The sequence below is a fragment of the Paramisgurnus dabryanus genome, chromosome 8 (genome assembly GCF_030506205.2).
Source record: "Paramisgurnus dabryanus chromosome 8, PD_genome_1.1, whole genome shotgun sequence".
Taxonomy (NCBI): domain Eukaryota; kingdom Metazoa; phylum Chordata; class Actinopteri; order Cypriniformes; family Cobitidae; genus Paramisgurnus; species Paramisgurnus dabryanus.
Window position 1 is genome coordinate 29,289,706 of NC_133344.1, and position 17,243 is coordinate 29,306,948.

The following is a 17,243-nucleotide window of genomic DNA, read 5'->3' on the forward strand; positions in this document are numbered from 1 at the left end:
CCAAAACCGGAAACTTTAAAATACCGTTTGTGTTCGGAACAAACCAATTGGGAAAATTCATACGAATTAGTCACTTTTAAGCTAAAACACTATAACCAGGATTTTGAACTAAAATTTCAAAACCATTATTCAATTTTTTTTAAAAGCACATCCATTTTGCTGAACTATAAACACTATTCCCCTGCTTTAACACACAGATTTGGTGAACACAAACAAATCCCTACATTTCTCAGTGCTTACGCCATGTGGTCATATGGAAAGCACTAGCATTCAATACTGTTCACTCAAGTCAGCGCAGCTTAGGATCAATTAGCAAACAATTGAACACACATAAATCAGATCCTTCAATAGATAGATAAAAGGGCCTGAATCAGTTCACTGAGCTTTGGAACAATGGATCCACAGAGAAATGAAGAAATGGGTCCAGGAGGAAGAGGATGGAAAGGAGTAGGGAAAGGAGGAGGACGTGGTGAAGGAAGATGAAGAGGATGAGGACATGGTGAAGAATGAAGAGGTAGAAGAAGAAAAACTATAATATAACATACAGTATCACTGAGTGCCCTCTTTGTTGCTTTAATAAAATTGTTACTATGAAATTGAAACATAAGAAACACAAATTTTCATTCAAACACTTTATGGATAATTTATCAAGCTTCTTCCTTTCAGAAAATAGAAAACATATACTGTAAAAAATTCCTTGTTGCACTTAAATTTTAAATGTAAATTTACAATTAACTTTCTTGACTAGTGTTTGCTATAAATGATAAAAAAAAGTTGAAATAAGCAATATTAAAAATAAGTGGAAATAGCTTATTCAACTTTATACAGTATCAGTAGTCAAGAAAGTTTAAATGAATTATTACATAAGTTAATTAACTTTTCTTTTACAGTGTAGTCCTTTGGAAACGCAGTTTAATATTGTAACCTTGTATATATGTTGTTTATGGTTTAAATTTTGATATATTGTACCTTGGTCAACAGTTATTGCTTTTATTGGTTATAAAGCTGGCAACTGACATTGACATCATTTTATGAGCAGTGAGCAATGACACAGTATCTACGTGAACAGGTGTTTAGCTGTTACTGTGTGGTGCATTGACCAATCAGAATCATGAACCAGATTTATAACTTCTACAGCACTTAAACATACACAGGATTTTGTGTTTCTCCGGCTATTGCGGATTCACTACCAGGTTGGAAATAAAATAAGTCAAAGACTTTATTTAGGACAGTCTATAGGGACAGAGACCCTGTGGAGCATGAGGGCACATTTAAGTGAGACTCTGTGTCAGTTGGTACCAAGCCGTTCCTCTTTACACTCAAGAGCATCTGTGAGTCTCTGAACTGTATCGTATTGAAACGTTTTAGAGACTCCCGGGCACTGTGAAAAGACCATAATCACCAAGCAGTGGTCTCTAAACACCAGTTAAATTCACAACTGCTGTGTTTCACCGACATTTTGAGAGGATGATCAAACGATAAGTGAAGAGAATAGGCAGATTTCAAACATTAAGCCCCTCTAAGGCTATGAATAAGCAGGTTTGAAGCGATCATGATGCACAAAATCAATGTGTGCAACTCAGTGGACAACCAACCAGCATTTGTGGAGAACAGGAGGGCAAAAGACACCTATCATACACCTGTCGCAATGCAGGACGCAGGTGTTTTTTGCTAGTTTCAGCCCGGTGCAGTTAAAATTTTCACGTTCAGCGTCACATTGTTTATATAGAAAATGCATTTACCCAAATTTTTGCGCCCACAGGCGTTCTGGTCTGAAAAGGAGTGTTCAACTAAAACCGGGTCTAAAGTCAATATTACACAATATTCTTTTTTTGTTACTTAAAAAGCACGTTAGTAAAATGTACTTATAAATGGGATGACAGTGTGTATTTCCTTTTTACATGCATGGATGCGCAGCATCACACAATTGTTTTTAAGTATGAAAAATTAAAGGATTAACATGTAAAAGATTATTATTGCGTCTCTTGGACATAAATGAGGACAGTTTACAGGACATTAGAAGGTGTGAATACACTGTCAGAAATAAAGGTACTGTACAAAACTGTACCTTTTCTGTCACTGGGGCTGTACCCTAAGTTTTCGTTTGGTATTTTTACATGAATAAAAAACAGAATACAATTTTGGGTAGATTATCGTACCTTTAGGGCCTACATTGTTAGAAAAAAGTCAAAATACAGGTATGTACCCTAGCTGTCAGTGGGGCAGCACCCTTTAAAAAGGTAATTGTATGGACCATTAGGAACAGATATGTAAACATTTAGTACCAATATGTACCTTTGAAATACTAATATGTATTTTTGAGGTACTAATAAGCTCTCTTTGGTCCCAGTATGTACCTCTGAGTACTAAAATTAAATCTTTAGGTGCAAAGCTGTACATTTTGAAAGGGTACAGCCCCAGTGACATGAGGTACAGTTTTGTACCTATATTTCTGAGAGTGTAGCTGCTTCATCTGTAGCCTGGTAAGCAGATTATTACATTCATTTTAAAAAAATTAAATGCTACCCCATGGATTTATTGTTTATGATGACTTTGTACTTCTGGATATGGTGAAATGATAACCATTTTTTAAGTAATATTTTTCAAAACACTACTGGTGCTGTCCGAGTGCTGAAACACCTCTCTACACCTTTGTAAATTCTTTTCTCCTGTTTATTACAAATAAAGTATTTTTATTTATGCAAACCCTTTTTGCATATTTGTAAATTATTCTTATAAAAAACGTTTTGAAATGACACTTAATCAACAATTAAAACACTGCTTATTTATAGGAACAACCCTTTTAGACCAGGCGCATATGGTACTAATTTTCCCATCGTTAAATTAGTTAATTCAGACACACCCTTTTAGACCATGCGCTTAGATCGGTAAAATAGGGCCCTAAGTGTATTTATGTTACAATTGATTTCAGTTTTAATTGTTAATGGATTTTTTTTTATTATTATGACCTTAGCAATTTCAAAGATATCAGTTTTACACTATTAAAGAGCACCTATTGTCCAATTCACATTTTTTACATTTCCTTTGGTGTGTGAGTGTGTACGTTAATGATATGCAAAAGGTACAAACCCCAAAGTAAACGATGACGCAAGTTATCGTCTCCAACTTAAATCTCTTTTCTTGGACTACAACAAACAGACCGATTTAAGGCAACAGTTTACTTCCTGGGATTTTTTGATGTAGAGAGGATTCGACATTATCATAATTCCTCCTGCTTCAGTCTCACAGCTTTTTAGTTAACTCCTGTTAGCAACAGAATCCTTCAAACATGGTAATGAGCTTCACATTTCTGGCTGACGTCAGAGGTATTCAGGCCAATCAGGGACACAGAGCTTTTCAAATCCATGCGATTTAGGAAGAAAGTGAAATCTGGAGCTACAAAAATGTACAGTATGTGGAAAATAGTGTGTTTTTTAACCATAAACCACACAAACACATTGTATTATACCAAATACACAAAAATAACGTTGTTTTTTAGCAATTAAATAGGTGCTCTTTAAAATACAGTTGCTAGGACTTGTGTCTTGTACAATGGAAATGACTGCATGGAGATGTACGTGGCTGTAAAGTAAGACACTATATTCTTCTTCAGTATACTATAAATTCATAGTTAAATAGGTTGCTTGCATGGCTAAATTAGTTGTTTGCATTATGCATGGCTCAGTTCTTACCACCTCAGAACTCGGTTACAAGTTTCAAACATTTACCTTTAGATTACACCACTGTCGTGGAAACCGGTGAAAGTCACATATCTTGATGAGGATGATATTGATTGTTTTGTTTTAACAAAGATACTGTATAGTTTCTATAAAATGTGTTAACACACAGCGAGAGACCGGTCAGGCCTCGATAAGCGGAGCAGCATCAGCCATTAACAAAAGTGTAATGGAGGATTCAGAGACACACCTGTGTGTCATTTATCTCCTCTTTTCCGACAGACACACAATTTCTCCTGTTGCTTGTACCTCAGACTCAGCATCCTAACATTTTTATCCTTCAAATGCTTCATAATAACGCCGCGTCGCTGTGAACATGCAGTATGTTCCACCTGGTTGCGTTTAATTTTGCAAGCTATTAATTTTACAGCATTCCCTATGATTGATTCCTCCTTCAGACAGTCTCCTGAGTTTAGAGACGGATGTGCTGCTGTGCTTATGGATTAATTGGTTACTGGGTCAGTATTCTGTACTGCTGCTACCTGTTAAAAAAGTAGGTCACAATTTTTTTGTCATTTACTCATAATTATGGTGGTAAATATGATTTTCAACCTGTATGATGCTTGTTGTCCTGTTATAACACAGAGGTGTGGTCTGTATGTTAAAAAATACAATTCCATTAAAAACGTTAACATACAGGAATGGAACCGTTGACTGAAATTTCATATGTGTTTGATCCTTGAACATGAAATGTTTGGTCACTGCTACAGTATATACTGTAAGATTTATCCCAGCATGCAATTGCCACCTTTTCACCTACATTATGTTTACTATAGACCCGAAATACTCCAGCTGAGTTAACCCACTTCTAGCAAAAATATATTTCGTTTCATGTCGTTTGATATTCCATTACGTAAGCAAAGTCAAATGTGATTACAAGGTATTTAGGTAATTATTTGCGGCTTTTGCCTTGTTTTAGCGGTTCTCAAACTGGGGTCCGGGGCCCCCAGGGGGGCCGCGAGATGGTGCCAGGGGGGCCCCAGTTTTATGACATTTTATAAAATACATTCATTTATCATTAATTCTGTGTAATTAAACCTAAAACAATAAGACTACTAACCAACAGCACTACTTTGTATAAATTAATATGTTTTGTTTAATTAAAATGTTAAATTTTAGAACAGTTTTTGTCATAAATTTTCTTTGGGGGGCCGCGAAGGAATGCACCGTACACAAGGGGGGGCCGCACGCAGAAAAAGTTTGAGAACCACTGGCCTAGACGTCTGGGTTGTGTGTACGGCTAGACGTCTTTTCAGCACAAAATTCCTTGTTGGGATTTCAAAGCTAAAGGCTTTCTCCATGGAGCATTGCAGACTGCCCTACTTAGCTAATGAAAATGAATGAATCTCTTTTCTCTGTCATTTTCTCAAAGTATTTCCACAATCAAAACATTTGCACTGCTGGCACAGATTCACATGGTGAACTGTAAATGCAGTAAACCGAATAAAAAGCTTGTCATGACTCAGTACATTATTACAGACAGGTAAGAAGTGAGTTTGTTTGAAAAGCTGCTTGTGCTCCTCCACTAAATCTTCACAGCGGGTTTGACGGGAATAACATTGTGATTTCCGTATTTAATAAAGGGGGTCATTTTTCAGCTCCAATAACTCACCCTTTTGTTGACGTTTCCCGATTTAGCAGCGTATAATGTGACAGGTAATCCAGTATTAAAAATGTTCCCCTTCGTTCATGATTACCACAGTGCTTTTTTACGTCAGCGTCGATATCAGACTTTGTGTCTGCATTTCAGCCTTAATTCTGAGGTCAGTTTATCATCTCAACATGCTCCAAAAAGTCTTTGTGATTCACTGATTCATTCCCTGTGTGTGTGTGTGTGAGAGAGAGAGAGTCAGCTGGTGGACACTCAGGCTTAGAAGCGAGGAGGATTTTAATTAACGCATCATAATATCACTGTGTGTGACTGAATTGGTTTCTGTTGAGTTGTGTAGTTATTTGGTCTAATGTGATGGGTCATAGCATGCTCAAGATGTTCTGTGTGAAGAGGATGCTTAAAGAGATCCAAGATCTTTAAAACACTGATAATTAATTAAAGAATCGAACAATAATACAATGCAAATTTGTGGAGTACTATACACCCTTTTAAATGAAGAATAGTACATGGCCATGAAAAAGTATGTGCCACATGTTGTAGCTGGTTGCCAGGGCATATGTTCAGTTTAATTTCTATAGCACTTTTCACAGTTTTTCATGGTTGCAAAGCAGTAAACACAGTGGTTGCAATATTAGTAAACACAGTAGTGACATGAGGAAAAACTAAAATTAATAAAAAATGCAATTTTTGTATTTTCACCATTATATCTATAGTGTTAGGTTAGCAAGTATGTTTAGACTATTAAATATGTAGTTGCTAGGGTGTTTTTGGCAGTTGCTAAGGTGCTGTTAGATGGTTGTTTGCTGGTTGTCAAACCCTGTGGTCCCTATGGGCTTGTTAAGTCTGACGTCATGTATCGCTGTTGGGTCCAACCGATCTCAAATATCATAGGGAAATAACAGAACAATCATGCTAACATAGACTCTTATCATAATGCAAAAACACCTGATCCCAATCTCTATAACAAAATCTGAAATGACCAGACATGGACTCATGGACATGGAATTTTGTACAAATTATTAATATATTGCTGTCGAGTTGAGGTTGGACCCGTAAACAGTATTCCTTAAAGGTGCAGTCAGTGTGTAAAATTTGGCAGCATCTAGTTGCAACCAATGGCTCAGTCCACTGCTCACCCCTCGCTTTTGTAACACACAGAGAAGCTACGGTAGCCACCAACGGAAAAAACATGTCATTGATGGAGATAACTTATAAAAAAAGTTTGTCTTTTAAGGGCTTCTGTAGAAACATGGCAGCACAAAATAGCGACTTCCACATAAGGGGACCCTCGGTGTATGTAGATAAAAAAGGTAATAAAAACATAACGGTTCATTATAAAAAGGTCCACTGATAATATAGTTTTGTATATTATTTTCCATTTCTGTCAAGAGATCCTTGTAAAAATTACACACTGCACCTTTAAGTCATTCCAGTCATGCCCATAGTTGTGTTTTTTAAGTTTTTTTAATCATGGCCTTTATTAACAAACACAGGCTAAGCGTGATTCAAAATCAAGCCTACTTTTCAGAATATGGTCTTTGTGCTTTGTGATGTTTCACCGGGGTGGGAGTTCACTTTCTTCCTTCTTATAAGTTTTGTCCCACCATAGCTGACTGTGATTTGTAGCCACAGGAAATGTTCTCATTTTGGGTTAAACGATAAAAAAATTCAGATTTATGTATGTATTACATTTTCCTTGCTCAAAGCACGTTCTCCCTAAAAACTTTCTGATGCATTGACCTGAATTATTTTAGTATTCATGAACTCGTATAAAATGGGTGATGAGCTACTGCACTTTTTCTTCCTACATAGGCTATTAAATATAAGGTGATCTTCAGTTCAAAATATTTCAGTTCTCAGAGTTTAGGCATGACAATTAGTCAATTTAAGATAATATGTATTCCATTGATCAATTTTTCTATATTTTCTGTTTTCTGTTATATCTTGAATAATGTCCTTAAAAACAGATCCTCTTATTTTTATTTATTTATGCATTTACATTTGTTTTCTATATAAAAAACAATAAAAGTAACATTAAAACAACATTATTTTGTGTATTTGGTATAATACGATGTGTTTTCGTGGTTTATGGTTAAAAAACACATTGTTTTCCACATACGGTACATTTTTCTTCCTGAAACTGATGGATTTTGTATTAAACTGTCCCAGATTGACCAGCTTATCTGTACGCAGCTTAGCTTAATGTGACGCTCTTTACCATGTTTGAAAGATTTTCTTAAAATGCAATGCTAACAGGAGGTAATTTACCGGCTGTGAATCAAAGCGGGAGGAATTATGATAATGTCGGTCTTGTCTACATCACCAAGTAAACTGTTGCCTACAATCTGTGTGTTTGTTGTAGTCCAAGAAAATAGTTTTTTGTGGAAACGATAACTCGCATATAGGCTACTTTGAGGATTTGTACCCTTTGCATATCGTTAACATTCACTAATACACACTTATACACCAAAGAAAATGTAAAATCGTGAATCGGACCATAGGTGCTCTTTAATTGCTTTTTTATAGAAAACTATTTTCTTTATTTGTGTAACCACTATGGCTACATTTCTATGGATGGACGGACAGACAGATAGATATACAGGTTACAGACAGGTAAGGGTGGGCAGAAGGACGGACAGATAGATAAATAAATATACTAGTCAACATTTGAAGTGGATCAAAACCTTTCATAAAAGTTGCCTTAAAACCAATACCCAGACCTGTTCTTGTCTTAGGACAACTTTGATCAACTTTTTTGATCCACTTCAAATGTTGACTAGTGTAATTGAATTGAATGAAAACTAGCAGTCAGGTTGCCTTGTTGAAGTGATGATTAGATGTTCCCTCATATTTTCACCTGATCCCGGATCAGCTGCAGATGAATGACAGTAGGCTACATGATGTGGTAGGCTGGACCGTGGAGTAATGACTCAAGCTTTCAGTCAGTCAGTCCGTCATTCAGTGTGTTCAATGGGTTAATCCACGATGTGAGGAAAATATCTGATGCTTTATCACACGAACCAAATCCGCACCTTTCTTTTTTATGGACAACAATATCCAGCTTTACTGTTGCTCTGACAGCGATGTTTATTGATTGTTGTTGGATCAGTTGATGGATGAGCCTCGTGTGTGTGAGTGTGCAGTCGTTCATGAGCAGCGTGTGATTTTTTTACCTGTGAATCACTTAAAGACGGAAACTATCGACTGGATTTCGTCAAATATTATGGAGGTAACTTACCGATGATTCAAGGGGGTCTTTAGAGTGGATCGGAGTTGCAGGAAAAGTCCAACTGTTTTTTTTTTTTTTGCTTTTTACTGGAAGTGAGACGCGTTTGCGGATAATTCTCTGGAAAAACAGAAACGCACTGTCCACTGCCGTTTGAATCCGATGGATTGAAATAACAGTGCATATAATCGTGAATGAAATCTGGAGATTTACCTTGCTAAGTAACCAAGAAGAATTAATGATTACCGTTTTCAGCACCGGGATCATTTGGATTCCGCAGCGATATATCGGCGCATCGGGATCTCGATCACTTTCAAAGATTACCAACAATAACCTTTAAAGGTAAGGTCATTTTAGTTTAAGAGTTTATAAATCAAGTATAAAGCGTATTCGTCTTACTGGGCTTTGTATGTTCGGTTAATTTCATAAACTGTATTCTACCTAGTTTTGCACCTGTTGTGTTGTGTTGTGGGGATTCATTTTTCCAACGACCGATTGGTTTATGGTTTATAACTGTAGCCTACGACATTAACCAGATCTGGCTTGCTTAAATGTTATATATATATTGATTTTACTGATTTTATAGCTACATCGTTTGGGCTATATTTATTTATTTATTTATTATCTAACGAATAATATAATATAATAAAATATATTTATCTTCATTCATAGTGACATTGTTTCTCATTATCATTTTGTCTTCTATAAACTGCAACATTGTCCGTCACAAACATAAAAGGGTTATAATTTAGTAAAAGTGTAGAGGGCATTGATCACCATTTGTAAAACCATGGTACTCCAAAAACCACATTTAAACTATGGTTAATGTAGTAAAACCATTGATCATTGTTCATTTCCAAAATCAACTTTATGCCTCATGCATCAGTGACTCTTAGGTGGCAATTTCTGATTCACTTTAATCATTTGACTAGTCAAGTGACACCCAACCAACACCCCCAATCCTCTTTAGGACCAAATGATGGGTGCCCTAATGATTAGACAACCTGAAGGATCCATGTGAATGAATTGGTGTGCTTCAAAGTGCTGGTCAGCAGCCCAGAGCCCTGTGTGTTTCCTCTCATTGGATCTGTAGAGGCAGTGCTCCTCCTGTCACCGAGCCAGTCTGTGAAACCCCCGTGATGACACCAGCACATCCCTCTTCAGAGAGTGACATGAGGACGAGATGAGAGACCGCCCGTGTGTGTGACTTATGGCTGAATGAACGAATGAATGAGTGACTACCTGCTGAAATATTAACTAGGCATTTCTGGGCACTCGATGCTAAAGGACTTACGCTGGGACAGAGTCTGGTTGTGGCTCTCCGGGACGGTCTGCTGTGCTCCGAGCTGGAGTGCGCTGTCAGATGGAGGTTGCCAATCTGGATCCGGACCCTCGAATAGAGGGTTCTGAGGGTGAGGGGCCGTGTGTTCTGAGCGGTGGTAGTGAGGACAGCACTGGGACGGAGCCTGTTGTGCTTCAGTATCCTGTAGAGTATGATCAGTACGGGTAAGGGATGAATGCTGCTGTCTTTAGGGTTTTGTTCTGTTATATGGCTCTGTCTGGGGGACATATTGTAAACTGCGTTTTTGTTAAAATATGTTCAGCTTTTATGTTAAATGTCACTTTTCCACGAACAAGAGAATTTTTAAGGTGAGGGATTATTTAATATGCGTTATTACTTGCTTTTAAATTAATTTGTAATGTCTATGGTTGAGACCATACTGTAGGGAAGATTGGGCTTGTTTGACAAGATCTGAAATGACATTCAAATGACTTTTTCAATGAATTATAGTGTGCTTTGTGATTCAATTTGAGGAAACGGACATTGGATATTAGTTAACTGCAGGATGTTTTCAATATGGACTTACTACATCAATTTTATAATTGGATTTTTAAGACATAATTCATCTGCAGATACTTTACTGTACGTCTATGGTTTACATTTGGATTATAAATAATTTATTATTATTTTCTCAAGAACTTTGTTTCTGTTTGATTCTTTGATGTGGCACAGAATGGGATTGGAAAGTTTTGTCCTCAGTTGAACACAATGTGATCAATTCTGCCTCAGTCTTTGTAAACAAACATATGCAGATACTCCATTATCTCTCTTCAACATGACATCCTAATGCATTTTCTGTTTGTAATGGGCTGTTGGCTCAACAACGCCTGTAATGACTTTTTTTTTAAATCTTTTATCATAACACGTGTTATTAGTTTATATCAAATGAGCTACTGTATAGATTTTTTAAAAATGTTTTTCAAAGGGTTCTGGCAGTTTGGGTGAAATATTTTGGGGAATATTAAAAAAGTATCATACAGTATGAATTAAAAGTCAGAGCATTTCTGCAGTGAATTCATAGTTTATAGGCTTTGTTAAAAAAATAAATGCTTCATTTGATTAAAAATGCTGAACAAAGTGTAACCGGTTGCAGAATGTAATATATTCAAATATCTATTTATATACATTGCAATTTTGATGTTTCAAATAACTGAGTCTCGAATAACTGAGTCACGATTTACACTAAGTGAAAATAGCGTTCCTTGGCAAATGCTGTTTACACTAGCTCTGGCCACCAAAGTAAAAAAAAAACATGCTGAAATCAACGGCTTTAGTGGCAGGAGAGTGTATGGCTTGTGGGACTGGCTTTTCATGTAATTTCCTTGGTTCAAATCCGCATTTTGCCGACCTCGCTCTTCTTTTCTTTTCAAATATCATATTGAAAAGGCATTTATTTTCAAAAACAATTAAGAAAATTTTCAAAAAGTGGAAATAAAGTGCCTAACGTATTTATAGGGTGGAAATAAAGTGCCTAACGTATTTATAGGGTAGAGTAAGGGGTCGGTGTAGGGAGGGTTTTTATTCTCCCAATAATGCAGCATCCTTTTTAAAAACTTGTTAATTTGTTGCATCCTGTTAATCTGCAAAGAGCAAATGATATCTGCCAACATTAATAGCATATAAATACTATTCATACTTGTTGCAAATGCAATTATTTTATTTATTATATCAAACTTAGTTTCACCTACTGTAAATAGCATACTGTATCACTAAGAAAGTTTGGTAACACTTTACAATAAGGTTGTATTGGTAAACATTAGTTAATGCATTAACAAATGAGAATGTAATGATTCTTGTTAATGTTACAGTAGTTAATGTCAATACAGTTTTTTATGTTAGTTCATGGTGCATTAACAAATGTTAATAGTTACAACACTTGATTTTATAAATGTATTAGTAAATGCTGAAATCAACATGAACTAATTAATAAATGCTGTAGAAGTATTGTGCATGTTAGCTTTCTAATTGTTAACAAATGCAACCTTATTTTAAAGTGTTACTGAAAATTCTGATATTGTCTAAATAGAAAATATTGCTATTTGCATTAAGTGTAAATAGCTGCTGTCTTAACCCTCAATCGGTCCTTGGGGTCAATATGACCCCAAACGACATTTCATTGGTTAACAAAAAAGGTTCCCTTCATCTCAGAGATGTAAAACTTTGTGACTTTTCCTAAATAATCTATCTTTACATGCACAAAAAAACTGGGCTTGATTCGGTTGTTCTAAAGGTATGTAAAAAATTTTTTTATCAATCTGTCCCTTGGGGTCAATATGACCCCAATTGAAAGTGAATGGGAAATGCAAAAAAATGTAATTTTTTTCCATTTGTCAAAAAATAAATATCAATAAATCCAGCATAAATCTGAAAATTTTGACACAGAAATGAAGGCCTGGTACTTGTGCACAAATGCAATGCAAAAAACACATGCTCACACAAACACACACAAATACACACACACACAAACACACACAGGTATGACTGCCACAGAGAGCATTTGTGTGGAATTTGGCAAATAAAATCAGTCACAAATGCAGAAAATAACACATAAAGGGGTGTGACATAATGCACACACATGTACACTCACAAACACGCTCACACACGCATGCACGCACACACACACACACACACACACACACACACACACACACACACACACACACATGCTCTTTCTCGCTCCTTCTCATGCACACTCTCTCACACACTCTCTCTCTCTCACACACACACACACACACACACACACACATGCGCGCACACACACAAACCCCCACACACACACACACACACACACAAACACACACACACACATACAAACCCACACAGGCACACACAAACACATACAAACACACGCAGACAAACGCACACACGCATGACTACCACAGAGAGCATTTTTATAAAATTTGGCAAATACAATCAGTCACAAATGTAGAAAAAGGATACAAAGGGGTGTAACCTAATGCACAAACATACACTCTCTCTCTCACACACACACACAAACACACACACAAACACAGACACACTCACATGCTCTCTCCCTCTGCCTCTAATACACATTCTCTCAAGCACACATGCTTGGCTCTCTCTCTCCCTCTCCCTCTCTCTCTCTCTCTCACACACACACACACACACACACACACACACACACACACACACACACACACACACACACACACACACACACACACACACACACACACACACACACACACAGACACACACACTTACACTCAGTCAAATTTCTATGGCATTTTGTAAAAACAGACATTTCAAAATGCATCAAAAACTATAAAAAAATTACTATTTGACATAAAATTTATTTTTAATATCCTTTCTAATGTTTATATAAACATAAATTTACAAAATGTATCACAAAAGTAATGATTTGAGCAGTTGTCCATATCCAGGAAAATGAATGGGTCTCTATGGGAATCTGCCAGTCTAAATAATTTAATTCCTACACTGTAATTCTCTTATTTTTTTTTCTAAAAACCGATGCCTGAATTCAACACCCCACACCTATATTACAGTTTTTTTCGATTGCTAAACGCCAGTGGGCACAACTGGAGTCACATGTGCAAAACTCTAACTACAGTCTGCACAGCAGCAGTTCATGTGGACCAAACTCTAGTTCGTTTTTCATTGCTTGAACACAGTTTTCAAAACTTTACACACTTATCCCATGACTTTAACCACAACCTGCACAACACTGTGGATTTACAGCACTTTGTTCAAATGCTAACACACTGCTGTCAAAACTGTGAACCACACATTCAAAACACAATTGATTTCAGCATTGTGCCTTTCAAACACTGCTGATTGCAATTTCATATAAATATAAATTCCAATTTCATATATATATTTCATTTATATATAATATTACCTTTCATGTACTTTAAGTTTCTACCTTTTTTCTCATTACTGTAATTCCGTAAATTACTACAGACAACTGAAGCAAACTGCTAATTTTCATTTACCCTAAAAAATTATGATGTTCTAAAAAAAATATTGTGATAAATCAATAAATAAATCATTCTTTAAAGAAAACATTACTTGGTGTGACATCACTGAAATTGTTAAAACTGTAAAGATATAAAGTTAGTATTTTGTGTATTGGTGTTTGATGTTAGTGTTTTTCCTCTCAGTGTGTTCTGAGTGACAGTGTGTGTTATCTCAGTGAGGGTTGTGTTTAGTGTTTGGCTGCACGGAGCTGTTTTGAGCCATATGTTAAGAGTTGTGCTCAGGTGACTTTTGGTAGTGCAGACTGTAGTTAGAGTTTTGCACATGTAGCTCCAGTTGTGCCCACTGTCGTTTAGCAATCGAAAAAAACTGTAATATCTAAAAACAATTTAAATCAAATTTAGATAATAATTTATGTGAATTTTCATAAAAAATTGATATTTTTCAGGAAAGCAAATTGTGTAGTTGAGGATTTTAGTGGTAAACAGGTACAAAACTACTTCAAATCTCTCAAAACACAGCTTTATTGTATAGATGAGAAGTAAACAAAAAAAATGATATATTATTTGTATTATTGAAAATGTATATTTTTCTTACAATTATGCTTTCAATTTTGGGGTCATATAGACCCCAAGGGCCAGAAGTGTAAACAGAAAACGAGGAGCGTTTGAGGGTTAAAAGAAAGTTAATATACATTTTGTTTGCCAACTAAACCCGACTTTATTGCTTACTAGATCCGTGTTTAACCATAGAGTAGAGGAGATTTCAAAAAATATTTGAGTTTGATTAATTATATTTTTACACAAGCAACACACACATCTCTGCTACAAATGAACATTTGAAGATTGTTTCTTGTACTTACTAGGGGTGGGCGGAATGGCCAAAAATCTATTCCACGGAATGAGTCATTTTATTTCACGGAACGGAATATTTCACGGTATATATGTTTTTCAGTTTATATTGTTTTTTTATGATAAAAATGTACAGAAATACACCACTACCTATAGCTTTTAACTAAATGCTCACCACAGTTTAAAATATGAGCAATTTAAAGTTAATAATGTTTAAGTGAAAATGCCCAGAAGATAACAACAGATAAGTCTTGATTAGACAGAGTCTTGTTTTTAATTGAGTTATTAATTTTATAGACTATTGAAGCTATAGTATGGCTTCATTGTATTTTGTATTTATGCATACATTACATTAAAACATATGCAATATGTAAATTGAACAGGTATAAATATATGCAAAAACCTACAGACAGGATAAATACCTGTATATGAGAGAAGAAGCTCTAGATATTATAAACAGGGGCGGCGTTTGCGTATGGCAGGGTATGGCAGTTGCCATACCCTAGCATTCAGACAAAACACAAGAAATCAACAGGCTATAATGAAGCTCATTAAAAATAATGTTAAATATTTTCAGTAGAACATATCTGAACATTGGTACATCACTAATATGGATAATTTACGCGTGTGCTCGACTTCATGCTATAATACAGGAACCGACATGTGGATGACATCAACGTGCCGCGAGAGCGGTTTGAAAGCAAACTCTTCCAATGATTTCTCGCCTCACCCTCGCGGTACTTTGATGTCATCACCCTGTCGTTCTTGCAGCGCAGATTGAATTGTGCAGGAGGTTTCATGATGACCGCTGTTGTTATAATCTTTATTTTCGCAAGTAAACTCACGGTTCTCCCCCACACTCGCGCAATGCATATTGCATAAATTATTCCGGAAGTAAAATGTTTTGTTCTCTGCGGATAAATAAACATGTTCTCTTACACTGGGAAATTGTAGCGCAGTCGAAGTGAATTGTATTAATTATTTGCGCGCGTTTTTGAATATGGCGACTTGTGGAATAAAAACTGCACGACGACAAAAGGTAAGACTTGCTTTTGCATTTAGCCCTGTTTTACTAAGAGTTTATTTAGTGTTTTAGTCTTAGTTGGTTAGCTGGCTGGGTTAACTACGTGTGCTCTATCACATCATTTAAAAGTCTTTATTGTGTGTTTATAAGTGTTTATTTGCGGTTGTCATGACAAGATTTGTGAAGGGATGTTACAGTATGTTTTGATATTATCTTGTTTTAGTTTATCTGTTGCTGGAGTTGCACTTAGTTAAGAATGACAACATTTGAAAAGCATTTTAAACAACCATGATTTCTATTTTTGTTTTTCATTTGTATTGCTTCTGTATTGTTGTTAGTAAGTGTACATCCGTGCAATCATAGTATGATTTTAAACAGGTTGGTGGAGTATGTACACATATGGATATAATGTGGTTTCATAGATTCGTTATTTGAATGGCCTTCTTGTACGAATATTTTTTGCCATACCCTAGGTTTTCGTGAAACGCCGCCACTGATTATAAATGTGACAGGTGCTATGATGTGATGATCATAAAGTTTGTTTTAAGGCCTTGAAGCCCTTTACTTTCTATTAGACCTTAACATTTGCATCTCTTTCTCGTCTTTCCGATCAAATATGTTTGTATAAGCAAATGGCGCCACAGCAGCGCACGTGTCACAGATATAAACGCGAGTTTTGTCCTAGCTTGCTTAAAGTTCAGAAAACTTTACAACTATTAGCATTATGTGCGAGAAGAACTCTTTAATTGCCGTCGCAGGCGCAGCTCCTTGCGCTTGCCTAGAGAGACCTCTGCACGTGAGAGACCGGCCGGCTGCTGCATAGGAGAGAGAGAGAGAGAGCGCGAGAGCGATCAAGACAAGAGTCTCGCTGCGTGACCCGCGGTGGATTCACTGGCAATTGTTATTAAAAAATACACAAATAACTCGTTCATTTTTTATGAGTGAACTAATTTACATGTTTCTCGGTCACAGTCAGTCTAACATGCTGAAGGGCAGAGTTAGCCACGCCCACTTATTTGCATTCCGCGGAATAGACGGAATAGAAAAATCTGTTACGTCTGACATTTTATTCCGCGGTAACGGAATATACCGTCATACCGCCCAGCCCTAGTACTTACCATTCTTGGACAATTACACCAAACGTGACAGAAGTGCAAACGTTACAACTTACCCCATGGTTACATGGCACCAAAACACTCGTTCATCAATAACATTCTGGAAAAACATTATACATTTCCAATAATTTGCGGGAGATCATCTTTTGGCAGCGTGAAAAAAATACTTGAAAATCAAAATGCTCAACCTTGTGCAACAATGTAAACAGTCCGTGTTACAACTAACCCCGTGTTAGTTTTTGCCCCGCACAGCCCTATATTTTGTCCTAAACGTTATCAGATTCACTGGTGCATTTTTAAAATGCCAACCACAGTTCGCTTTGGATCTACAGATATCATGTATGCTCCACAGTAATCATCTGAAAACCATAATAGTTGT

General features: G+C 36.3%; 1 protein-coding gene across 2 annotated transcripts in view; it reads left to right on the top strand.

The window, feature by feature from the left end:
* Positions 1-8,253: 8,253 nt before the first annotated feature.
* Positions 8,254-17,243, top strand: part of caln1 (calneuron 1) — a 69,227-nt gene continuing 60,237 nt past the window's right edge. Inside the window, exon 1 of one of the 2 annotated variants that reach the window (XM_065281447.2) lies at positions 8,254-8,917. Coding sequence is in view for 1 of the 2 variants with exons in the window: in XM_065281446.2 (XP_065137518.1) it covers positions 9,939-10,081 (143 nt within the window). In the remaining variant the exon portion in view is untranslated. Of the gene's footprint in view, positions 8,918-9,672; positions 10,082-17,243 lie in introns of those variants that run through there. The other variant, XM_065281446.2, reaches the window with a different exon arrangement.